At 50.1% G+C, this 24,081-nt stretch overlaps 2 protein-coding genes across 2 annotated transcripts in view; one reads left to right on the forward strand and one right to left on the reverse strand.

The window, feature by feature from the left end:
- Window positions 1-80: 80 nt before the first annotated feature.
- Window positions 81-11,518, reverse strand: ODAD4 (outer dynein arm docking complex subunit 4). The gene is made up of 12 exons (XM_059830152.1): window positions 11,141-11,518; window positions 10,529-10,660; window positions 10,064-10,217; window positions 8,010-8,071; window positions 6,819-6,975; window positions 5,589-5,813; window positions 4,340-4,547; window positions 2,713-2,799; window positions 2,292-2,488; window positions 1,995-2,095; window positions 1,087-1,165; window positions 81-313 (listed from the first exon to the last, which is right to left on the reverse strand). Exons 1-12 carry the CDS (start codon window positions 11,516-11,518, stop codon window positions 81-83), a joined length of 2,013 nt encoding a protein of 670 aa, XP_059686135.1.
- A 2,364-nt stretch (window positions 11,519-13,882) lies between these two features.
- The window catches only part of ACLY (ATP citrate lyase), a 30,321-nt gene continuing 20,122 nt past the window's right edge, over window positions 13,883-24,081 (forward strand). Inside the window, exons 1-3 of the mRNA XM_059830364.1 lie at window positions 13,883-13,922; window positions 21,876-22,045; window positions 23,584-23,706. Of these exons, the coding sequence (XP_059686347.1) occupies window positions 21,887-22,045; window positions 23,584-23,706 (282 nt within the window). The 5' untranslated portion in view covers window positions 13,883-13,922; window positions 21,876-21,886. The remainder of the gene's footprint in view (window positions 13,923-21,875; window positions 22,046-23,583; window positions 23,707-24,081) is intronic.

Here is a 24,081-nt window from a genome sequence, read left to right on the forward strand (position 1 = left end):
GAGCGGGGCCGCGGCCCGACGCGCCCTTCCGCCCGCTCGGACGCGCGGCTCGGCCCGGGCCGGGCGCTGCCCCTCGGCTGCTACTTCCCCTCCTTCTTGGCGCCGCGCCTCTCCGCCTCCCCTCCGCGCTCCGGCCCCGCGGGGTCCCGCCCGCTTCCCCCCGCTTGGTCGCGGCCCTGTTCCTCCGTGGGGCCCCCGGCATCTCCTTTCGGCCCCTCATCTTCTCGCCTCTCTGCGCTCCGGGCACCTTCCTCTCTCCCGCTGCACTTCTCCAAGGTGTCGTCGTTTCTGTTTCCGCTGCTGAAGTCGTGATCTGGGGAGGAAAAAGCAATCTTAAAGCAAGTTTCGGCGATCAGTAGGGAGAAGACAAGCAGGCCCGCTGGCCTCCATCCCCACGGCGAGAAGGCTCTCCTCTGTGGCCGTCTCGCAGGACTCTGCCGAGGCTGTCGGGTGCTGAGCTGCGCGCTCCGGGGCGGCCTGGCACCGGGAGCGGGCGCAGGGCTCCGCGGTGGGCACGGCCGGAGCTGGGGCACAGCCCTGAGGGCACCGTAGTCACGAAGATTTCAATCCAGTGCTTGCAGGGAAATCAATCCTGTCATACTCTGTGGATTCCAAAATGCAGCTGATGTTTTTGAAGGCTTCAACACTACAGATCTCATTTATTCAGTCACCTTTACAGTCACGTTTTGCTTCTGACTGCGCCGAGCATTCTGCATTCCAGGCACGGGAGCTGCTTTCGGTGTTATCAAAAGCCGTTTTCTAAACGGATGGCACTGAAGAGTGAAGCCAGGCTCCTTCGCTGTTATCAAGGCTTCGTTGACGTCACTTACTTTGGTTTATACCAGCTCAAATTAAACCTTCACTGCCAAAAAACTGAAGTCACAAACTATAACTACGCTATGGCTTCACTTATAAATTAATTCCTGCTACTGTGTACTAGCACGGAGGATGCAATATGGGCCATAAATCTGGACACTTGCTACCTGGGAATGGGGTGCTCTGTTCCCATGCCTCGGTCTGTGCTCCAGAAAAGGGAAGTGGAGAATTTTTGTATTTATGAGGTGCGGAGGTCTAAATGACAACTACCTTTAAGAGAGTAAACTGTCGTTTCTTCTTTTCTTTCATTCAGCTCTTCGATGAAGCTTTTGCTCACATCCTCTAAGGCCTGAAAGTGATATGGCTTATTAATAAAAGCTCTAGAAATGCAGTTACATACCTAAGTTTTTCCTGTTTTCTTGTGATCTCTGCTGGCATTACCTGGCCCTTTCCTACTGTAAAACTCTCTGCACCAATATGCTTCATTTCTCCCCACAGTGATTCCTGCCTGTTAGTATCCCTTGTCAGATGTCTCCTCCCCTGAACACTCCATCTCTCTCACGCTATCGTTTTTCTTCCTGCAGGAGAACGGGCTCTGCCTGAGCTCTGGGCACCCGTGAGGGATCACCACGCAGGTAGGTGTCTATGCTGTAACTGTTGCCTGGCAAGCCGGGTGCGGTGGGATCACCCACAACCCGCTGCCGGGTCAGTGCAAGCTGGCTACCAGAACGTGCAAAGTGCTTTACGGGGGTCACTGGCCATGCCTAGATGTTCTCCCGTGGTTTGATGCAAAGTGGTTTCTCTGGGACGTTTTGGAGAGGCCAGCAAAGGGTGAGCTGTGCTCAGCAGCTGATAGCAACTGAGCGCGGAGAAGGGAGCGCTGTATTCTGTGTGTGAAATCCTTGCCCCAGGGAGTCAAAAGAAGATTTTTCCCTTGACCTGAAGAGGGCTAGGGCTTCACCCTTCTATATGTTGTACTGGCTCAAAACTGGGGTGAAGTTTTCTGAGCCAGGAGGTTTCATAACTTTTAATATGTAAACTGCTTCAGAGGCTGCGTTTTCCCCCTCTTAACACGCTAGCTGTGTAGTGACGTTTTCTCAGTTCACAGGACACTAGACAATAGTTACAGCTAACTTACTGACACTGCCCCGAGCTTCTCTTTGCAACAACCCACTTACAATAATGATGGCCTTTTGAGCAGCTTCATTGTGAATAAGCTTTGCCTTCTCAAGCGCTTTTTCGAAGTTCTTGATTGCAGACCGGTAATCCTTTAATTTTACTGTAACGGACAAATGAAAACATCTATTTTAACCCAAAATCAAGAGAACAACAATAGTTAATCAGGCAAGTCTCCGATGAGAGGTCTCGATCTGAACAGTTACTTTGGCTGTTAAATCACAGAGATGTTTTCACTAGGATGCTGAACAGACAGGCTGTCTCCATCCTTAGAGCAAAATTTGTACTAACGCCTTTACCTTGTGCTTGTGCCACTAGTACGGTAGCATGGAGTTGCCACTCAACATCTCCCTCTTCATCTGCTGACTGCAGGGACTTCTCTCCATAATTTTGGGCTGCTTCGGCTTTACTCAGCTCAAGGTAACACCGTCCAATTTCATGGAACAGCCAGATCTTCTCCAGGCTGGATTTTGCCATTGGAATCTTCTCCTCCCAACTTCAAGCAGAGAGCAAGACAGACAGGCGTTTACCAAATCTCACTAGGTGCAGTTACAATTTCAACCACTGATTCTATAAAGAAAGCATTCCAGGTACTGTCGTTATGAAAAATTTCACAGCGCCCCCCCCCTTGCTAGCAGTATGATTAAACAAACTGAAAAGACATCATCTATTTAATTCTAAGTACCACTTAATGCCTTTTCTGGTACTAATTTTACATACGTGTCAATAGCTTGCTGGAATTTGCCGATTCTGGCATAAACTCTGCCGATGTTATCAAGGGCTCTGGATATGGCATCTGGCAGGTCACTGTGTTGAAAAGAAAAAGAAATCGTAGTAGCTGAAATAGTCTTGCTCCTGATACAGCCTGTGCTTTCTTCAGCCTTACAGGTTTTCTTTGGTGTTCGACGTGACATCAGGCTAAGTGTTGAGAAGAAGAGGTAAAGGCCCAATGCCAGGCTGAAAGTCATAAAATCAAGGTAGATTTTTGGTTTTATCTACAGCTGTTGCAACTGACACCCCATAAGACACAGGGGAAAATGGTGTAGTTTCGTCTTTGATTTTTTTTTGGTGCAAATCTGGCAGTCCTTGTGAAAGCCTTTCCACTTTTCTTTGCCTCGGTTTCCCTTTGTGGTTTTCCCTCATGGGTCCCAGGGAAGCCCCCTGCCAGCTCCTGGGTCCCTAATGCTAACAGATGGTTTCTGTCCAAGAGGAAAGGGAAGACCCAAAAACGTGTCTGCAGTGCGTCTACAGGCTCCTACAAGAGGCTCCTGGCGACAGGCCCTGCTCCCAGAGCTCTCCCTGAGCCTTTGCCCCCGGCCAGAGGCAGCTCCTTCTATAATAACGTAGCCTCTGGGCTTCGGTGTTTTCCTCAGTCAGGCCTCATTCCCCTCCCCGAAGTGGCCTGCTTCGACGGCCCCTACCTTACCGCAAATGAAAAAGCTGGCGCGAGGAGCGGATAAAGGCCGCGGGCAGCGTCTCCCGCTGCCCCGCCGCCACCAGAGCCGAGGTCCCCCCGCGCCTCGCCACCCTCAGGTGCCCCTTGCTGCGGGTTTGTGAACCCGGGCAGCTCTGAGCCCCGCTCCCGCCGCGCTGCTGCTGCTCTGAACTTCCCTTGGCAAAGCTGGGGAGGGGAGGTCGCCCAGAGAGAGGCAGAGATTTCTTAAACCAATATTCATTTTAAAGAGATTTCTTAAACCAATATTAATTTTAAAAAGTGATTTGTGAAAATGATAAGCAGTGTCACTTACATTTTAAAAGCCTGTGCAGTGTTGGCAAAAAAAACCCCAAAGTAACTTCAATTCAAGCAACTATTCAGTGTTTTCTCACGTGTTTTGCAAAACTCTTACTAAATCTTAAGACTACGTTTTGCTCCGTTCTGTTTCAGCTGAAAGAGCTGCAGAATGTGTTCTATATGAGCAGGTAACTGTACCGCTTAGATAAATATTTCCAGCCTGCTGTCGTGGTTTGAATGCAAATGATTTTAAGAGAAAATGTAGCAGAAAATTTGTGTGATTTAGAGCCTGACCTTCCTGAGAAGGAAGTGCATACTAGAGGCTGAAGTGCTGGGACTGGGACTTGTGTTCTCTTTTGCTTTGCTTCAGCAGAGGTTTAGATGTTCCATGTGGTCTAGGTCCTTTAAAGATCTGATTCAGCCTCTTGATTTCTGAAGTAGTGAAGATAGTAAGTCACTACAGACCATGACACTTGGGCAGAGTCTGAATGCGTTGCCCTGTTAAATCTCCAGGTGAGAATTGCAACACTACCTGGTGCTAAAACATCTTAACAGAGGTACTTTCCTCTGTACATTGCATCTTTTCCCCATCCATCTGGACTTCTCAGCACTTACTTCTGCCTGGCAAATTCCAGATCCATTTTATGGCTTTGCAGAGCCGCCTCCATCTGGCCCATCTTTAACTGCGCGTTCCCAATGCGGCTATGGAGGTTTCCAATCAGTGCATTCTTGTTGGGAACTTCATCATCTGACCACCCTTGTATTGTTTTTAGCACACGCCTAGCTTTCTTGCAGCTTTCTTCAGGGGAGTCGCCAGCCAGCACTAGAGACAAAGAGGAAAGTTTAGTGTTAAGTGTGTGGATACAGTGGTACTGGGGAAGCAAGACTAAGTGCAGTTGTGTAAGCCCCAGGCAAAGCTTGGGAAAGCCCCTAACTCTTCGCGGCGCGTCTCCTACACTCCTCCCTCCAATCTCCAAGAAATCTGCCCCTGGGAGATGCTACTTCCGCCCCTCCACCCGGCACTGCTGGAAATCACTCTCATTGCAGCAGGTAAGGGGAAATGACTCTGGTAGCACCTCACACTTGCTGAAGAAAAATAAAGGAGAATGAGGCTTGTTGCCTGAAGGTTTTGAAAGCTCGTAGTGGCTGCAGCAGGGCAGCCTGGTGTTGGAGATGAAGTTCTAGCTGCAGTACTTGGGGTTTTATCTCTGAAATTAGCCCCTTGCACTTTCCTGGTGAGCTCTGTTCATTGCGCCCAGCTGGGCTACAGTGCTGCGGCAATTAGACTGCAGGATGTTTCTGACACTACCTTCGCTGAGCTGTTGTAGCTTAAAAGAACTGAACTGCAGTAACAACTAAATTCCTTTCCCTGGGTTGTAAAATATGTAGCACAGGAAGAGAGAAAAAGACCAGAAGTGGTTGAATTACTCCTTCCTTCCAGACCGCTGTTTTCCAGCTTCTTCATCTCTCTACAATGGTATTTTTGAACCATAGAAATTATTAACTCCAGTAGCCTGCATTCTCTCAATAAAACAACTTCTGATTACCAGACCAGCCAGAGGCATTTGCTAAGCGTGCAGCAGTGGCCTACCTGGCTTTGATATCTAAGTGGTGTCCTGAAAACCAATCAGCAAGACCTCAAGTACAGAAAAAGCTGAGAAAAAATAAGTGTTGGATTCTATATCTAAGAAAGTGTTGGGAAAGGTGAAGAATACAAAAGCAAATACTTCCCTAAAACTGCCTACTAGTGTTTAATGCTTGCACTGCTTCTGTTCTTCTGGTCTGTAATTACTACAGCAAATAATTACATTACATGATACAATGAAATCATCATCATCTTACTGCTTCCAGCCAGGACACCTACACATATCAATGTCCTCCATACTCTTCACAATGTATCTGTCAACCTCAGCTGGTTTTCGTTTCTTGTCCCGGATCCACCTTTGCTGCCTGAGCTTGCGCTCTCTCACGCGGGCATAAATAGGCTTCTGCTGCTGCCAGAATTCACTGCGTGTGTCCAGGTAGGAAATGCCGCTCAAAACCAGGTCCACTACTTTGATCCCCTGCTTTGTGCTGCTCTCCATCAAATCTGCAAATAAGACGGTAGAACCCAGAAGAGTATCAACGTATATGATGGATGAAGCTGCAGTTCAGTGGGGGACTGCTTGTGAATGTTTCTTCTGCTCTGATATAGTCCTAGAAATGAAAGTCTTCAGTGCTCCTCAGAACTGATGCGATTAGGAGGGAAGTTACAGAAAACTCTCTTGCTGTTACCCATCCCGTGTGTTTTGGTGAGCTAGAGCTGGTGTTCCCAGCCCCTATAGTTGCTGCCTTCTCTGCTGACAAGAGCCAAGAAGGGGCCCAATTAACGGGGGCTAACTGTTATGAGTGAGCACCCGTCCTCCTGGACAGAACAATTGTATCGGGCATTTGTACTGACATGGCACTTTGAAACGTGTTGTGGATTAGCTTGCAAGATGGAAGTTGAGAGGGCTTTTACATGCCTGGACACCAGATAGCCCACCTATATTATTAATGCTAGTAATACCGTAAAACCTGTGCGTAGACTAAATTACTTCTCTATTCTAGGTAAAGAGTTCCCTAGAAAAACGACTGAAGGGGAATCACCTTTCTGCCTAGTTCTAAAATAAGATACTTCTCTGGATCCTGCATCTTGATCTTAACAGCATTTATAATGAAACCACAGATGAGTTACAGTCTTGCGAGCAATGCTTTGCACTTAATGCAAGTGTTACTGGAAGTTATCATTATGACAGAAGTTAAGTAATTTGTGATGATACTGTTTCTGCTTTTGATTTCATCAGCACAGATTGCTGTGAGTTGATTTATTGTTCATTATAAAAGCCTGCCATCTAACAGGGAAGGAAGTATGCTCAGACATAGTTATGAATATTGGCTCCGGCTCCGAAAATACCTGTACTCTCCAGACACCTGCCTCTCTCATGAGCACTGCAAGCAGTACGTGGTATGTGAGCTCTGATACAAATGAGGAAGAGTAGTCACAGGGATGTGAAAGAAGGAGAAAAAGAACCTGCTTAGAAGGAACATTTTGTTAAATACAGTGGAGAAAGACCTTCATCCTTGAGCAACTTTTCTAGGTAGGCCTTGTCAGCATAAAGCTCTCCAAGAAGCTGTCGCTCTGTTTTTGGGTTCCTCACATGCTCCTGTTTCCTTGTCCATTTTTGATCCTTAGTCAGTTTGATTTGGAGTTTCTGATTCGCTTTTTTGCTCTACGGTGAGAAAAAATAAAGGAAGTTGGGGGAGATTATTGGGGAACACCAGAATTCTGTTTACATTCCGTATAAGACAACTTATTTTTTAAATAAAACAAAATGTCAGTGTCTCACCAGTTGCTTTGGTCATGAGCAACTGAAATTTTGCACCCAGTTGTGCTCCCTCACTTCCAAGAACAGGAGGGGGCATTAAAGTGAGAGCAAGAATTGGTTCTGCCCCAGTGTCTCGCACTGTTCTGGAGGGCTTCCTGGTCAGTGCTGCGGGAGGACGTTGGGGCTGTGGGAAAGGCAGGTCTCGTTGCCCACGGTGAAAGAAACAGAGGCTGCAACAGCCAGGCCTTCTGAAACGTCAGGAGGGTACTTCTAAAGTTTCACATCCCAAATCCCAACAATTACAGCGCTAATCTTTAGGCCCCTTTGTAGAAACTGTTTTTTCCACTAAGTACCCGTAACTCCAGCTGAACGAAGCAACCAGCATTCACTGCACTGAGTTCAGAGGGAAATGTGGCTTGGCATCTCGGAGGAACAAGGCACTACTTCAGTGGGCCACCCCAAAATTAAGCAATCGAGAAAGCGTCCATTATCAAACATGTGAACCTTAAACAACAGGTAAAACCAAAGTAAATATTGTAGATAAATGTACCCTGGCTCCGACCGCAGTGCTGTTACTTATTAGCCTCTGATGGGTGCTCAGCAACACCCAACAGAAACAGTCGGGCTGGCAGAGAAATTTCAAACTGGGCTTTGTGTCTCTGTGGTTGCTCTTCCCTGCCCTTCTGCCTTTTCCCTGCCCTTCTGCCTTCTCTTTGCATTTTGTGTAGCGTGAGCCAGAACTACATTAAAAGCAGGTGCATAAATACTCGCAGAACTGATCTGTGTGCTTCCTGTGCTCAGAGGGCACTTCACTAGAGCAGCTGTATCCCCATCCCCGTTGCTGCAGAAACTATTAATCCTCTAAAGCCTACTTCAGAAAGTACTAGCATTCTAATAACTCTAGTTAGCTTCTAAAACAAGAGCTCTTCAGACTATACCTCTGCCTGCCTGCTTATAAAGCACAGATCCTCTTTATTCTCCAGTTTAACTGAGGATGGACCTGCAAATACAGAGAAAATATTTGTTAGTGTTCAAGAATAGCAGTGCAGAGGCTTTAGAAATTAAAATGACCATAAATGTGCCAAGCCTATAATGTCCTGTTTGAAAGAAAGCTTTCTACTAATTCTTTCATATGAAATATGTGGATGTTGGTGTGTTCTGTAAGCAGGGAATACAGCTCGTAGATGCAGCTCCTCTCGGGATTTTAATTACTAGTTTCACATGGCACCAGGGGGTTCCCATCACAGGGCAGTTTTCCTACGGAGACATGCTACATCCTGCATGGAAATAGAGGAAGGAAAAGGATGGCAGGTTCTTCTGCAGGATCACAGCTGAAGCTTAGAATGGAAGGAAAGCTCATACGCACGGGGATCTCCAGCAGCAATCCAGTGAACTATTTTAAAGTTTTTGTGTGCTGACATTGGGGCAAAACTCCCATTTCATTTTCACTCTGACATCCAGTTCTGCTATTCAGATTGCACTCTGGCGGTGGAGGTAAGAGTGAAAACCAGCTCTTCGTTTTGGCCTGGTCAGAAGGAAGGAAAGAGCTTCTGCATGCTGTTGTAGGGGGATTTCCTTCTGCAAGGTAACTGGTCCAAGCCCAGCAATGCGAGTACACGCGTAGCATGGAAGGCAGGTGTTTCGGAATCTGCCAAGCAAAGCAGATTCAGTAAAGCCGTTTTGGGGATGCGCCCTGTTAATGTGTGTGCATTTCCCAATGTTTTAAACATCTAGATCAAATGCTGACATGTTTTCTTGCTGCTTTTCCCCTGCATCTAGGAGCTATCGCTTGGTTAAAAAAAAAGTCGTCTTGGTTTTTAATCTGTTCATTTGCCTACAGCCCAGATGCTTGAAGGCATTTAAAGCCCTTCACTCAGTATATCAGGCATGGCAAGCTCTTCAACTGAGAGTCGCAAAGATATCTAGGCATGTGTATTAAGCTAAGAAAGCAGCAGGAACGGAGGAAAGCAAGCCAGATCTGGAAACTTTCCCTGCGTTTTTTAAATAAGTATCACATACGAAAGAGCTTCAGGCTTTTACACAGCTGGGCCATGAAATTAATCTGTGGCGCTGGAGGTGGACTGAAATTTTGAAACTGGTTTCAGGGAAGAGTAAGGCACTTAAATAGCTCAGGGCTCGGGGCCTCTGTGTATGGGCGCGCAGCAGGGTGTGTGCTGGCTCTGTGAAGCGACAGGCTGTCGCGGATCCGCCTGAGCAGTCTCTAGTGGGGCGGGTTCCACAGCAGCCTGGTGCGCTGTGCTACTTGCTCTGGGCACGTGTCTAAGGTGGCAGCCCCAGCTGAGGTGCGCCTGTGTGCCTGCGAGCACGTGCACGTCCCGTCCATGCCCGTCTGCGTATGAGAGCATTGCCAAGAGAAAAACTAAGGGAAAAGGGACAAGTTTTTAGTTTACTTTGAACATGACTAGGTCCTTGGCCTTTCCTGTCTCCTGCAGAACTCAGTTCTACGTTCTAAGCCAGAAATTATGAAAGCAGTGCTCATTGCAATAGTCAACAGTTTCACTGGTCTTATGCAATGTAAATTGGAGGAAAGTCAGGATCTCAGGAAGGCCAGTTGCAGGTAGCAAGGCAAATTTCATCACAAACTTTGAATAGTGGGATAAAGATCTCAAGATGGATTCTGTACTCAGTAGGTCTGTAAGTAAATGAGCTGCTTTGTTCTGTATCACCTAGAACATTTTAATGGTGACTTTGGAAATTTAAGTAGTGTCATAATTTCCTTACATAACTGAAGTTAGTAGACACTGTATACGAATAGGCATTCAGCCTAAAAGAAGAAGAAAAGAACAGGGCTGTGCTCTTTTGGGGGCTTCCTGGTTCCATCTGAGAATGGCCACTGAGCACACGAATCCAGAAGCAAAGAGACTCTGTTGTTGCAGGGTCCTTGGGTCACTTGCAGAGCTCATTTGCCATCAGCTGTCCACGGAACAGCTTCTGGCTGTGCTTGCAGGGGCCATAAAACGAAACATCTTACTTCCAATGCAGTTGACAATTGCCTCCTGGGATTTCTCGATACCCAGCCTGAACTTCTGTAGCTCTGGACGTAGTCTGTAGCCTCGATGATAAAACACTAACGCAAATTCAAAATCACCCATGGTGTATAGTGTCTCAGCTTTTTGGTAAAGTCCCTAAAATGAAAATTGTGGGGAAAAAAAAAAAAGATTAAAAAAGAAAAAAGCTTCAGAGATCTCAATTAACTCCTCACTAGGCAGAAGTGAGGGCCCTATGCTATCGCAATCTGCATACGGTCAAATCCGATCCTGGGACTCTTTCTCGGTTGTTGACTAAGCACCTCCACTCCTCTGGAAGCAATAAAAACGTCGAGGGCATGTTTAGAGTTAGCTGTTTGTACACACTACTGGCTCCCAGACCCTTCAGAGTTGCCCAGGTAAAAGACGGGTCCTTGGCCACCCCACTCTTTCCGCTTCAGGCTGTTTACCTTGGAGAACGTTTTGTCATTTTGGAGAGAAGCTTCAGCATCTTTCAGGGAATTTTCTGTGTCTCCCAGTTTCAGGTAACATTTTGAGCGGGCGACTAGACAGTGCTTGTCTCCGGCTCTCAGCTTCAGCGCCTGGAACACGGCAGACGCGGACGTGCCGTCAGTGCCGGGCTCAGCCGCACGCACACGTCCAAGCTCATGTGTTTTGACGCAACCCGCTCCGTCCCCAGGTGGATCTGGGTGATGGACGAGGACAACGCGCAGCGGTTTACCGCACGAACGGCGCTCTGGGCGACCAGGGGTCCCCCTGCCCCTGCGGGGCCCCTCGCCGAGCGCTCCCCACACCGGGCAGGGCCTGCTCCGCCCCGCCTGCCCTCCTGCCGCGGCCCCCTGCGCCCTTGGGGACGCTTCCCCCCGCGCCCGCGGTGCCGCGCTCCTCCACGTCCCCCCTCCCTTCGCGCTGCCACCCCCGCCAGCCGCCCCCCACCCCAACCGGTGCCACCGCCACGCACCTCCCGTCGCGGCCGCCACCTCCGAGGGCCGCCTGGGTGCCCTCGCCCCCCCCCCCCCGCCCCCCGCCGTGCCCGGGCCCGCCCCGCCCGGCCCCCTCACGTTGTTGAAGCAGGCCAGGGCCTTGCCGTACTCGCCCCGCCGGCACAGCAGCGTCCCCTCGGCCATGAAGCTGGGGAAGGTGCCGGCCGGCACGGGGTCCGCCGCCGCCGCCATGGCCGGCCCGCCGCCGCCGCCGTCGCCTGGCAACCGCTGCCAGGCAACCGCCCGGCTTCCGACGCGAAGCGAAGCCCCGCCCAGGCGGTGACGTCGCGGTGGCGCGCCCGGGGGCGTTTCCCGCGCCCCCGCGGCAGTTTCCCGCGCCGCCGCGGTGCCCCCGAGCGCGGCCCCGGGAGCGGCTGCCCCGGGCTCCAGCCGCCGGCCTCGGCCCGCCAGCGAGGCGGCACGGCAGGGGAGCTCGCTGCTTCGAGGGGTCGCCATCCCCCGGCCGTGTGGACCCGCGAGCGGGTCTGCGCCACGCGCGGCGCGGGCTTAGAATTAACGCCAGCCCGCGGTGTTTCCGCAGCAGGGCGTTGGGGAGGCCGGGCCGGGCCGGGCCGTTCACGGCGAGTCCGCACAAGCGCGGCGGTGCGGGGGAAGGCAGCGCAGGGTGGGCTGGTCAGAGGTGCGGTGTAAGTAGGGCACGCGTGGGTGGCGATAGAGAGGTGCGTGGGGAGGGGCCGCGCTGCCTGGAAGGGAAGGAAGTGCACGTTTTCCGCCAAAATGTGTGCAGGCTCTGACTGAAGCCAGTCGGGGCTGTGTGCCGGGTGCTCGCGGTGCCTCATGCTCCGTCTCTCCTGACCCAACTTGTCCGACCGACAGAGGATCCAGCGCCCATTGGGGTTTTGTTCTTACCCCCGCATTTCCAAAGCCCTGCGCTGGAGGCACGGCCAGAAAGAAAGGGGGTGTGGGAGCACAGGCGCTTGGTAAAACCGCTTTGTGAGAGCGATCGTGCGAATGCCTCGGTTACTGCTGAACGTCAGGCTGAACGGGTTCCTCTGCTCAGCCAGGTCACGAGCCGGTGCCTGCCGCAGGGGTTTTGCCAGGGCAGCCCACTGCCTCTTTCTAGAATAAGCATATCCAGTGCTTTTTGATATTTTATGGTAGCCCCGGTGCCATTTCATCACTGTAGTGTCCAATCCTGGACAAATGATGAATGAGAAATGCTGCTGGTTCTCTCCTCCTATCAGCGACTTTTCCCTTGACTTTCTTTCGGCCTTGGGTAAGACCCTGCCAAGCTTAATGTTTGGAGCAATTTGTTCCTGCCAAGTGACTCGGAGTGGGTGTGGTGTGTCTGTCCTGCTCGGACCCTGTAAGATTTAACATCACCACAGGAAAATCAGTGCTGCTGCTGGATCCTGGACGCAGCTCAGGAATGACAGGGCCTGTCCTCACTCCTGTGGCTCCTGGGGTGGGGCTGGAGCGGCTGCACAGCACGGCAGCATGGGAGGGAGGCAGGGTGTCTCACGCACGGGTGGTGAGACAAACACCAGTTGAGCCCTGGAGTGGGAGGCCAGCGTGACGCACCCCTGTCCCCAGGGAGTCAGGCAGAGAATTTCAGGTTTACTAAGCTTTTGGTGACTGTTTTCCATGGAGACTTTCCCCACTGGCACCGCCACGTGTGACACACTCTCCCCAACGAGACAGGCGGGAGCATTGTGTCTGCGTCCTCTGGTCCCGCTCCGTGCAGTGGCTGTTGTGGGCCTGTGCTCCGGGCTGGTGACAATGTCATACGGGCCGCAGCAGACCTCGCCTCGGGACAAAAGCCATCCTCTCTCGTCAGAGAGACCACCCCAGGGTGCTTCCCTTTAGCGCTGCCGATGTGTGTTTTAGTTACAGGTTGGAAATACCAGGGAAAAAATGAATGTACAGTGATTATTTCTGGCAAGTGGAAGAGATGTGGCGTGTGCCGTGAGAGGCTTGTTAGAAAACGGGGCCGTCGGGAGCAGCGGGGCGGGATGGCTGCGGCCTCACAGCGCCTCAGAAACGTCTCTCCCGGCTGCGGTCTCCGATCCGTGCGCGTTCCGCGGCCCGGCGGAAGCACCTGTTGGCCGTACCCCCGGGGAGCGCGCCCAGCGCCGCGCACGCCGGCGATGCTCCGCTCCGAGCAGGGCTGCTCGCTGCCGCTCCCCGCCGCGGGCACCGCCGGGCGCCTCCGCCGCTGCAGTTGCGACAGGCCCGTGGGAGGTTTCTCAGCCATCCCCAGCGCCGGGGGAGGAAGGCCCGGGGCCGCCCCGCTGCCAGGGCCCGTCCCGGCGGGTGCAGGTGCGGGCACGCAGGGAGGGCTGTGCGACGGGAAGGGTGGGCGGGCTGCCCGGGGGCCGAGCGGCGCCGGCAGCAGCCGGTGCAGGCGGGGAGGCGGAGGCCGCTCCGGCGCTGGGCGCCCCGTCGGGGCCCGGGGCCAGGCGGGGCGGGCGGCCGGCGAGCCCCGCGGGGAGGCCTCTCCTCTCGCCGCCGGCGGGGCGCGCTGCCCGGCTCGGCGGGCGACGCGGAGCGTGAGGGCGGCGTGGCCGCGGCCCTTTGCTCCGGCCTGACGTCAGCGTGCTGCCCCGGGGCGTCCCGGCGCCGGGGTTCACGGCCGCGGGCGCTGCCGGGCCGGGCCGCGCGGGGGGCGGGAGCGAGGGGCGGAACTACGACTCCCACAAGGCCGCGCGGCCGCGCCCCACTGGCGGCGACCAATGGGCGTGCGGCCGCCGCTCGGGCAAGGCACACGTGGCGGCGGCGGCAGCCAATGGGCGGCGGCGGCGCCCGTAGGCCGATGGGCCGGGGAGGCCGCGCCGCGCCGCAGCGAACAAAAGGCGGCGGCGGGCAGGGTGCGGGGCAGCGCGGCCGAGCGGGCGCCCAGGTGAGTGTCGCGGGCGGGCGGCCCGCGGGGCGCCGCCGCGGCGGGGCCCGCCCCGGGAGGGCGGCTCCGGCTCCGGCTCCGTCTGGCAGGCGGCGGGTCCTCGCGGGGCGCCGCTCCCGCCAGCGCTGCCGCGGGCCGGGCGAGAGCAGCGGCGCCTCCGCGCTGGCGGCGGGAGCGAGCCGGGCAGCGCCTCTCCCGCCCCGGGTGGGAGGTGTCTGCGCGCCCCCCGGGGGGAAGCGGAGGCCGGTAGCGCTGCTCGGTGGTCCCAGCCGTCCCCGGCAGCTCGCTGTAGAGCGGGCGGGCCGCGGGAGCCGGGCCGCAGCCGTCGGGAAGCGCCGTGGTCTCGGTCAAGTAGCGCGTTTGCGGCGGGGAAGAGAGCGTCCCGCTGCAGGACGGAGCCGGAGCCCCGTGCTCCCTGCTCGCTCCGCCGCCCCTGGCCTGGGGGGGGTCGCCGCCGTTCGGCCGAGGGCCCCCCTCAGCGGGAAGGCGGCCGTGGCCGCGCTGGCGGGGGCTGGGCTGGCCGGGCCTTTCTGGGGGCCGCGCTGCTTGCGACGGGCACCGCACAGACACTCAGCGAGGGGCTGGGAGAGAGGGCTCTCGTCTGTGCCGGCAGCAGGTCCGGGCGTCGTCTGTGCGTGTCCCTCCCCTTCGGCCCTCAGCCGGGAGGCCCTTTGCCAGAAGGCAGATCCCTTTGCGGTGGCTGTGGAGGCAGCAGACCCCGTTTTGGGATCTCTTCCCGTTCGTGCTCTCGTACCCGCAGGGGGGTGAATAGCCTCTGTCTCTCCCTTGCTGCCTGGGAATGGAGCTGGCAGTTCCAGGAGCTGCGAAATGGCTGTTTTCCAGCTCTTCTGTTTGCTACCTGCAAACACCTGCTGTTTATCTTGCTGCTTTGGAAATTCTCTTCCTCTTGTATAGACCTCTCTTTTCTCCCTGCTAAACTATGTTTGTTGTCTGCCATAGTGTCTAAAGACTGAAAGCTTACGTGCATCCTGCATATGTTGTTTGTAGCTATCTGTGTGTGTTTCGTTACCTTAATTGGGTTTGGAGCTCAGAATATCAGCTCTACTGTCTAACGCTGTTATTCAAGCCCTGTAGAGTTTTCTGCATACGAGACTCCCGCAGGAACGTGCAGAAGCGTGCTCTCCATCCTCTGGCTAGCAGTGCTTTTCCTACCGTTAACAGCTCTGCCTGAAGTGGGACCTGATCCAAAGGACAGCCACAGTTGGGAATCCTGCCCAGCCACAGCCCACCCTGCTACTGTCTGCTCTGCAAGTGACACAGGGAAGGATTTAAGGAATAAACTTGTTAAGGACCTTCCCCAAGGCTGCAGAATAAGATGGTGTTTAAAGACAGAATTCTAAATACCCCACTTGTGGCAGGAGATGCTTTCTGGGGCGTTTGGAGCCTGCGTGCCGCTCTCCATTAGCCAGACTTAACTCGGTTCATAGCATGTTCCCCTCCCTGGCCGCTGTTGCGTTCTCAAAGGTTCCCCCTCTGCAGGGAACTTCCTCCAGAGCTGGGCATTCGGTGTGCTCACTGCCTTAGCGAGTGCACCTGCTTGCATCACGCCAGCACCGTGCCAGGCATTTCGTAACAGGCGGCACTGAGGTATCTTGACCCGTGGAGTTGGCCGACTGCTGCAGGGCCTCTTCCCTCGAGCCCTCTCTCTGTCCTCTGATGAAAACACGTGTGTTTGCCAGGTGAAAGCTGATGTAACTTTTCATGCTGCTGTGGGCTGAAAATACTGGCTGATCTTGAACTGTGTTAATAAATGACCTGGGATAGAGGGGGAAGGTTGCTTTACAGTGTGATTTTTGTTGACATAATTCTTGGGAGAGAGGGCATGAAATCTTTGCTGGAGAGGGAGTCCTTTTCTCCCAAGAAAAGCATCGCTCGGGTATGATTGGAGTATGGTACTGATCTGGATCTAAGAAAATTCCATGCATAAGCACCATGTTCTGTATGAACACAAAGTGGTGAATCTCACAGAGTTATACCTCTGAGACCAGGACGGTTTAAAGAGAAATAAACCAAATCAATGTGTCTAATTTTTTTTTTTTCTCTCCCCTTGCAGAGTAGACTGTATTGCGCTGAGTAGTGCCACATCATCCGATCCCTTTGGGATTCAAGGAGACTTTAGCTGCGTTCTGTTGTCAAGAATGCCTCTTCTTGTTTCCCCATCTTTTTTTCTTTGGACTGTATTGCGTTTTCCCTTCAGCTAGTCACTAGTGTATTGGGGCAGATATATCAGTTGTGTCACAGGAAATGCAACATCAAGCTCTTTAATCCTTGTGTGGATTGACACAACCGCACTGTTTTTCTCTTGTCAATATGCTCAAGAAGCTTTCCCCAAACATAATTTTTTTTTTTGCATATTTGACAGGTGATGTTTTGAGGGAATAAGTGCTTCTGAGTCCTCAAATGTGACCTAATCTGTTTCTCTTTCTTGTTCGGGACTTGCTAGTGAAGGATGAAAACCAGCACTTTTTAAATCAGTGGCTATGGATGATGATATAAAGGTCTCTGATGTGTTGCAGGGAAACTGTTTGGTTTAGAGCCTCATAAATGAACACAAATCATTCATGGAGATCAGTGACACTTCCAGAAGTAACTTATTCTTACACCAGTAATCCACTTGTCAAAACAAGATTAGGTGTGTGACATCCGTTCAACAGAGCTCTTTGCCTCTGCTGAAGAAGTAAAGGACAGCATGCTTCAACCGCAACCCAGGCTGACTCCAGAGCTGACCCTGCTTTGAGCTTGAGGTTGGACTTGATGACCTCCCGAGGCCCCTTCTAACCTGAACTGTTCTGGGATCCTATGACCCGTTGCATTTAACTGAGAAGCTTGTGGCAAATACTGTGGAAAATGCTTTAAAGTGGCAGTAAGTTGTCCTTCACTTGGCAAGTTTGGCCAGGAACCAGCTGGGTTTCCATCATTCACCCTTCAAAAGAAAAGGCAAGGCAGTCTATAATAACTGGATCTGAAGGTTGTGATAGTGCAGGTATGGAACTTGCAGAATGACCAGCAAATCATCGCAGGCAGCCAGAGTGGCGTCATAGGTTAGAAACTGTTAATTCTACCTGCCCTTATCCGAAATCTTGTGCGGCAGAGGATACACATGAAGAGCAGACTGGAAAAGGCATTTTGTGCTGCTGACGTGAGTCTACCATTGTGTGTGGTGGTTGCAAGATTTGGGGCCTAAAGTCGTAAGAAAATTGCAGTTCAGTCTTACCTAATGAATCGTGAACAGAGCAGTGTCTGGGAGTGAATCAGTAGAAGAGAACATTATCCTATAGCTTGTATTTGGTACAGAGAAAGGGATTTTTTTTCTGCACCCCCTCTGTGTTGGGTTTTTTTTTTTTTTCAGAGGTGCATCCATTACTGTCATCAGCATTGGTTGGTATTGCAGGTGCTAAGCATGACTGCAAATAAGATAATCCATGACAGATGAGCATCCTAACCTGCCTCATTCTTGGGAAACTGCAAAGATTTGGCTCCTCTCATTCTGTGATGACCTGCAGCCCGTGCTCCTGCTCGGTGTTTGCAGAACAGATGCAACCAGTTAATGGAGTCTGCTCTGATTATGTCTCCCTGGTTGACAAGGGACCTGCATGAGCACAGACAGCTAGGAACTGCTGATGCCCTATGGATTTTTTTTTCCTGCTGATCTTTTAGCTTAACAATTCAGCAGACTGAAGTAATTGTTTTGTGCTGTCTATCCCATGAGAAAGGCAGGGTTGGAGCAGTGGAAAAACTGAGTGAGGGGTGTGATTAAAGTCTTGCTAATGATTAGGAAATGTCTCAGTGAACCATGGGCAGATAAGGGCTGTTCTGTTGCCATGACACAAGGATTTTGTCATTTCTCATCTACTGCTATTGTAATAATCCTCTAGGTTTTCTCTCTTTACCCCAGTAGTGTTGCAAAAATGAGGTGATGAAATTGGGAGAGAAACTAGGGGAGCAGCAGAATGTAGTGGCATAAAGGAGGCCAGTAAAGTTTCTGAGAGACAAGCAACTTCACGGTGCCATGCCTTGGGGTAACGCCCCTGCGTTTTGTGTCCCTCAGGTTTAAGCAATCCCATGCATGTCACTGTTGTTCCCACGGACTTTTTTTTGCAGGACTGTTTTTAATAAGACCTGAGGGATGACCTGGCTCCAGTTTCCTGCAATTGCAGACAATTACATCTTGGTCATTGGCATAACTAGCATCAGCTCGCTTGTTTTAATTTGTAAATGTGGACTGAAGATCTGCGATATTGTTCAGGGGCTCTGTGTCACTCTGGAGAAATGAAAAATACTTAGGTTTTTTCTTTAGAATAAGAAATATGTTTGCCACTTTCTTTTATCCATCTGCTTCTACTGCAGTGAAATGTGATACTTTTTTCTCTGGGACTGGCCTTTAGCGTATTGTGGAGTCGGCAGTTGATGGATTTTGAAGGGCTTTGAAGGCAAGGGTATTCCAGCTTCCTACCAGGCAAAATAAACAGCTGCAGGTAACTTGGGAGCAGGATTTGCTCTCAGAAATAGCACTGATTTAAAGCAAAAATGGTAATGGAAAGTTTTCAGCACTACAGTACAGATGACTTACTGTGTTGTGTGTGTGCAGCTGTGAAGACATGGTAGCAGAGTGGTGTTTGTGGGAATTGAATATGTCTGTGCGTGCTTGCAGAATACGGTTGGGGTGTGGGTTTGTTTTTGGTGTTTTTTCTTCTTACAGCTCTGCCAACTACTAGCCCAATGTACAGCTGCTTCTCTAGCTTTGGAAAGTCTTCCTTTGTAGCTAGCCTGGGGCTAACTGACCATATGATAAAGCTGTAAGCTTTTGGTCAGGGAAGCTGGCATATTCTTTTTGACAATGCTTATCTGATGCACAGACAGTGCCTCATAATGAAGGAAAAAGCTGTCTCGGAATGATACAATGAAACTGATCCACAATTAGCAGAGGATAGATGCAAACTAGTTCTGCAAACCCACTTGACGTTCTTCTTAGGCTGATGCAGCAAACTCTAGTTGGTATCTGGTAGTTAAACCATTCTCTCTTGCAGCTTTCTTGCTAATAAAGATTAAGCAGTCAAAGCAACTCTGCTAACCTTTGAATTTTTAATGTGGATTACAACACAGCTTCCACTCCTACAGTTTTGTGGCATTTGCAGGGCAAAGATGGGCAGAGAATTGCAATTGGCAATAGATGGGATTTTGTACAGCAAATGCCCAGTTGCTCCACAAGCACAAGAAGCCATGTCTGCAGCCCATTCAACATGCAGGTCGGCTGCCTTGCCATGTGTCTGGCCACTCCTGCTTACCTGTTGCAGATTGCTTCCCCCTGAGATTGTTGCGTGCTTTGCCCCCCCCTTTACCTCCCTTTCCTTCCAATCAAAATTCCCGTCCTTCTAAAAAGCTGTGGTGGTTTGACACCAAGAAGAGATGAACATTTGTCCAGCTTCAGTGTCTGTGCTTAGCTTACAGCTAGAATTGCAGCCTACCTGAAAGGCTTACTGCATAATCTTCTTGACTCCTAAAATGTTTGAGGTTAAGCCACTGGTACCCAGCATTTCCCCTTCACTGACTCTGCTTCCTCTTCCAGTAGATGCTGCTGTTATTTGTTTCACAATAGCTGTGTATCAATCCTCACCTTTAGATAGCTGTGTTATCTCAGTGTCACTCCCTCTTTTGTAATAAGGCGTATCCAATGGAAGTTCTAGATTGCCTCTGAATTTACTGCCGAATGGCTGCTTGAAGCACCAGGAGTTGACATAATTCAGTGGCTCACAATGCTTTTCTGAGACAACTCTATTCCCACAGCATCTTTGAAGAGCAAAATACATATTTTTAGGAATGCCTCTTAGCAAATGCATCTAACACAGCAGCCTCAGCGCAGCATTTGTGTGAGCTCTTAGGTTAAAGGGGGCTGCAAGGGAGGACTGAATGGTAGGATGTGTGTCTTGCTTTGCAAGGCCAAACAGAATGTGCTCGGTCTCCTTTGGCTTGTTCACAACGGCTTCCCTCTCCTTCGGCTGTGTTGACTTCGGCACTGGGGTACTAAAAACAAAGTGGGGTTCTTGGCAGACTTAAGTATTGGGTGCAAGTGTTTGTGGCAACAAGAATGGGGTTTTGATTCTATGATGAAAGATAGGGTGCTTCAGAAACATTGCCTGATGCTGTGTTGAAATGGGATTAAATTGGAAGCTGTACTGCAGTCATGTTGGAGTTTTACATATCAGTAATTCTCTGAAAGCAGGAATGCTGGTTTTTTAAACATCTTTTGCCCTTTCTGTAGCTTCTCATTTTCTGTTTTAATGCTTGAATTGCATTTGAAAAGATGTTAGCAGCAAACTTGACTGCCAATTCTTAAGCCTGGTTAACAGCCTTCAACAACAGTCCTTACTGAGCACAGCCTGTTCCAGTCTAGAGGAATACAGAAAATGCAACCTGCCTACTACTACTTTTTTCTGCAGAATAAATATTTTTGTCTGTTTTGAGGGGGGGACCAAACCTTTTTCCTCCTGCTCTAAGGCATAAGGTCTTTATTTGTAATGATGGCTAATTATTCCCTGGCATATTCTGTGCTTGCTTATAGGATGAATAACCCAGTTGATTACTAATGGTTATTACCCAGAAGGTAGCACAAGAAATAACTGTGGGGTTCTTAACTGTTTCCCTCTGTGGGTCTTAAGTGGGGCATCTATTTTGTGATGGCATGGGCAGTTAATTGGTCTTACTGAGGCATTCGAATACTTCACTGTCCAGATACTCAGATGGAATCTAAGCTCTTCTTTTCTGTGTTAGTGCCTTTCTGCTTTGCAGCTCTCCCAGAAACCATCCTAAGCATGCTTTTGTGTTTTCTTCCACATTGGCTGTGCTTGGGGAACTTGACCTCCCGTCACTCAGAATGCACCATGAGCCACTGCTGGAGTTTCTCTGTCAGCAGTCTGACCCCTCAGAAAAATCAAAACCACTTGTTGACCTCTGGCTGATCACAAGACTCAGTTCTGATGTTTGACACTTGCAGACAGGTTCACTGGGATGAAATACTCTTTTAAATAAATGTTTACTGCAGCTAAAAATAAATGCATCTTTGACACCCTTGACTTTGTTGCTGCATATCAGAAAGAAAAGTTACAGCCTTGAGATCAGAAATCATTTACTTATGTCAGTTTAGAATACACTCTTTAGAAGAGAAGAAAGCCATCTCCAGGAAAGGCCTCAAATTAGGAATTTTTTAATGTTTTTTTCTCAAAAAAACCCAAACCAAAACAAAAAACACCCCCAAAAAAACCCAAACTGTCTTACCTTAATCTTTGTTGTCTTGAGCATCTTATTCTGTAGGATGTGAACCTGCTTCTAAGACATCTAGGTTCTAAAACAAAAAATAAAACAATGATGTAAATGTGTTCTGGTTTTGATAATCCTGCCAACGTTTTCCCTTTAGAAAAAGGTATGGGGGATTGCTAATTTGCCTGCAGTCAAGCTCAGACTGGAAATGTGGCATTGCATAAGAAAACAAGTGGGAGGGAGGGTTTTCCTCTCCTGTTGCTTTGTCACTCCCTGGTACTGAACTAGAAGAAATGGTAGGTGTGTTACACCAATCCCACAACAACAAACCTGGGCGCTGTGTAGTTCGAGACAGGTTGCCTTAGCCGAGTGCTCCCCGAGATTGGGGCGATGCTCAGAGCTGGCAGGTTTGGTAAAGCCACAGTGGTGGCCGGGACAAGCTGCAAGGATTACATCTTTCCCTGTGGCACGGCTGGACCAACGTAGTGTTCAGGGCAGCGGAATAGGGTAGAAGTTTTAAGCAACACAGAATAATTCTTGCTTATCAGGCGAGTCTTATAATGGAGAGACACAGCCCCAGCTCTGTATTTGCTTTGGTTTTGTACTGAGCTAGATGATTGGGAGTTTTCTGTGGGAACTGGATTCTGCTCCTGATTACTTTTTTTTTTCCTAATTCAGACTAGGTAGCCATGTCAGCCAAAGCCATCTCTGAGCAGACGGGGAAGGAGTTCTTGTATAAGTATATCTGCACATCCTCTGCCATCCAGAACCGTTTCAAGTATGCCCGAGTCACCCCAGACACTGACTGGGCACGACTCATCCAGGACCACCCTTGGCTTCTGAGCGAGGTAAGGACAGTGACTTGCCTTCCTGTTGCAGCTGAGCCCTGGACAAACCTCTGTCCGCCCAAGCTGCTCTGTCGGGCACGGCATGTTGTGCTGTGGCAGGTTGCAAGCAGGACTGTGCTCCAGATCTTTCCCAAAGGACCGGTCACTGCTGCTGCTCTGCAACATTCATTTGCAACGCTGATGAAGAAACAAGCCTTGCTTCAAGGCTGTTGTATCACCTTCTAGGGGACCTGATTATAAAATTCCTTAAAGGGCTGTGAAATGCACAAGCAGAGATATCTGCAAACAAGGTAAATGAGGCTAATTCAGACAAAGCAAGAGTCTCTTGAGGTGTCAGTTCCTGTTCTCAAACCCTTACTTTCTGAAATTATGGAGTGCTTTCTCCGCGGCTAGCTTTTACGTTCAGTTAGGATACTGCTTAGGTTTCCTGTGCGAGCAAAACATCAGGGAAAACTTAATTTTTTGCTTTTTCTTTGCAAGATCTTTTATATCTATTTGTGTTTCATAGCCATGCACTTTCTGTTGAGAAAATATATCCAGAGCTCTTTTTGTTAGCTGTCCAAGCTGGCTTCTTTTCAGTGGTTAATTATATTAAGTCATTGGTTGGTAGAACATGAGTGTTTCACAGTCCTTTACTGATTGACTGATAGAAGCCCTACCCTAAGTAATTAAATGTTCCATACTCAAGTGCATGACTGAATTGCTGGAAGATACCAGCAGTGCTTCTAAAGAGACCTGCAGAAAGCCAGAAGGGAGCAAGGATGCTATCTATCCTTTAAGGCAAACTTCTGTAATGCTAGAAAGGGCTACAGGGTCCGGCAGAAAGACCACCATCAGCGTTCTGTACTGTAACATCCTATGTTCTGACTCTACACTGCAAGTTGCTGAAGTTCCAGGACATATCAGCTGTACAGGAGAATGGCACCCATTTCTTTTTTAAAAAAAAAAATCTATTTGCAACCTAGAGATAAGTGTGTTACCTAGGAACAGCTTTTGACTAAAATGTGCAGGACCCCTGGCCCTAGCCAGGTTCATATGCGGAGTATGTAGTGACAGCAGGAGCTTTCTTTGTAAGCAGCTGGCTGTGCTTGCTGTGACTCTAAGAGTTTCTCCTTATGAGCCTCTGCTCACAGAGAAATATTAATTTAATAACGCATCTTACAAAGACAGTTTGCAAAACTGTGGGGATGCTGTATGCTTTTCAGCATGTTTTTTTTTCCGAAAGTCAGTACATATACCCCATCCTAACAGCTGCTTTAAGAGTTGTTGAAGTTTATCAAAAACAGCCAAAACAGTCACCTCAGTCTAATGTATGCTCATGTCTGAGTAGAAATAAGGCAGCTCTTCTCAAAGTACAGCGTAAAAAACCTGCAGGCATGTTGTACCAGGAGATGGGTTTGCCAAGACACTAAAGAAATTCTGCAAGGACTTCTGCTGTACAGAATTTAAGTTTTTGTTTCACTATCTGCAGAGAATCGCTCGACCAAAATCTCTTTTTAATGCTTCTTTCTCTTAATCCCTCTTGCACAATGTTGTAGCGTTTAGTGGTGAAGCCAGATCAGCTAATAAAGAGACGTGGGAAGCTTGGACTGGTTGGAATTAACCTCACTCTGGATCAGGTGAAGGTTTGGCTCAAACAGCGTCTGGGCCAAGAAACCACGGTGAGTGCCACCTTAGCAACAAAAACATCAGGCTTTTTTGTTCTGCCTTTTCTGCCTACTTGCATGATGGGAGCTGGCGCACAGGTATTTCTCTGGCTTATGGTGGTTTAAAATGCTTGTTATGCTGATGCCAAAGCAAGTGAGAAACTGTCCCACGTGTGAACTTCTTGCTGGTAAATGAGAATTGATAAATGACATGCCTTGATAGGGAGCACAGAGCTGTGCTCCCTTGTTTACCGGCCGCTGTCCCCTGTGTAGGGCCTGTGTGGTGGGAGCTCAGCAGGAATTAGTACCATTTTGAAAATACTTTCCACTTAGGAGTCAGCAGTTGATAGCGCAAATGCAATGTCTAGTTGGCATAGCTGCTTCCCTTTA

Source organism: Gavia stellata, chromosome 28 (genome assembly GCF_030936135.1).
Source record: "Gavia stellata isolate bGavSte3 chromosome 28, bGavSte3.hap2, whole genome shotgun sequence".
NCBI lineage: Eukaryota > Metazoa > Chordata > Aves > Gaviiformes > Gaviidae > Gavia > Gavia stellata.

What these genes read in the sequence shown, in the direction of transcription:
- ODAD4 (XM_059830152.1), bottom strand. Translation starts at nt 11,518, where the DNA reads ATGGCGACCCCTCGAAGCAGCGAGCTCCCCTGCCGTGCCGCCTCGCTG. An exon ending in TTATAAGCAGGCAGGCAGAG is followed by an intron (nt 6,976 to 8,009) that starts GTATAGTCTGAA and finishes TTCTCACCGTAG; the next exon opens with AGCAAAAAAGCGAATCAGAA. An exon ending in ACTAGTGGCACAAGCACAAG is followed by an intron (nt 2,096 to 2,291) that starts GTAAAGGCGTTA and finishes TGTCCGTTACAG; the next exon opens with TAAAATTAAAGGATTACCGG.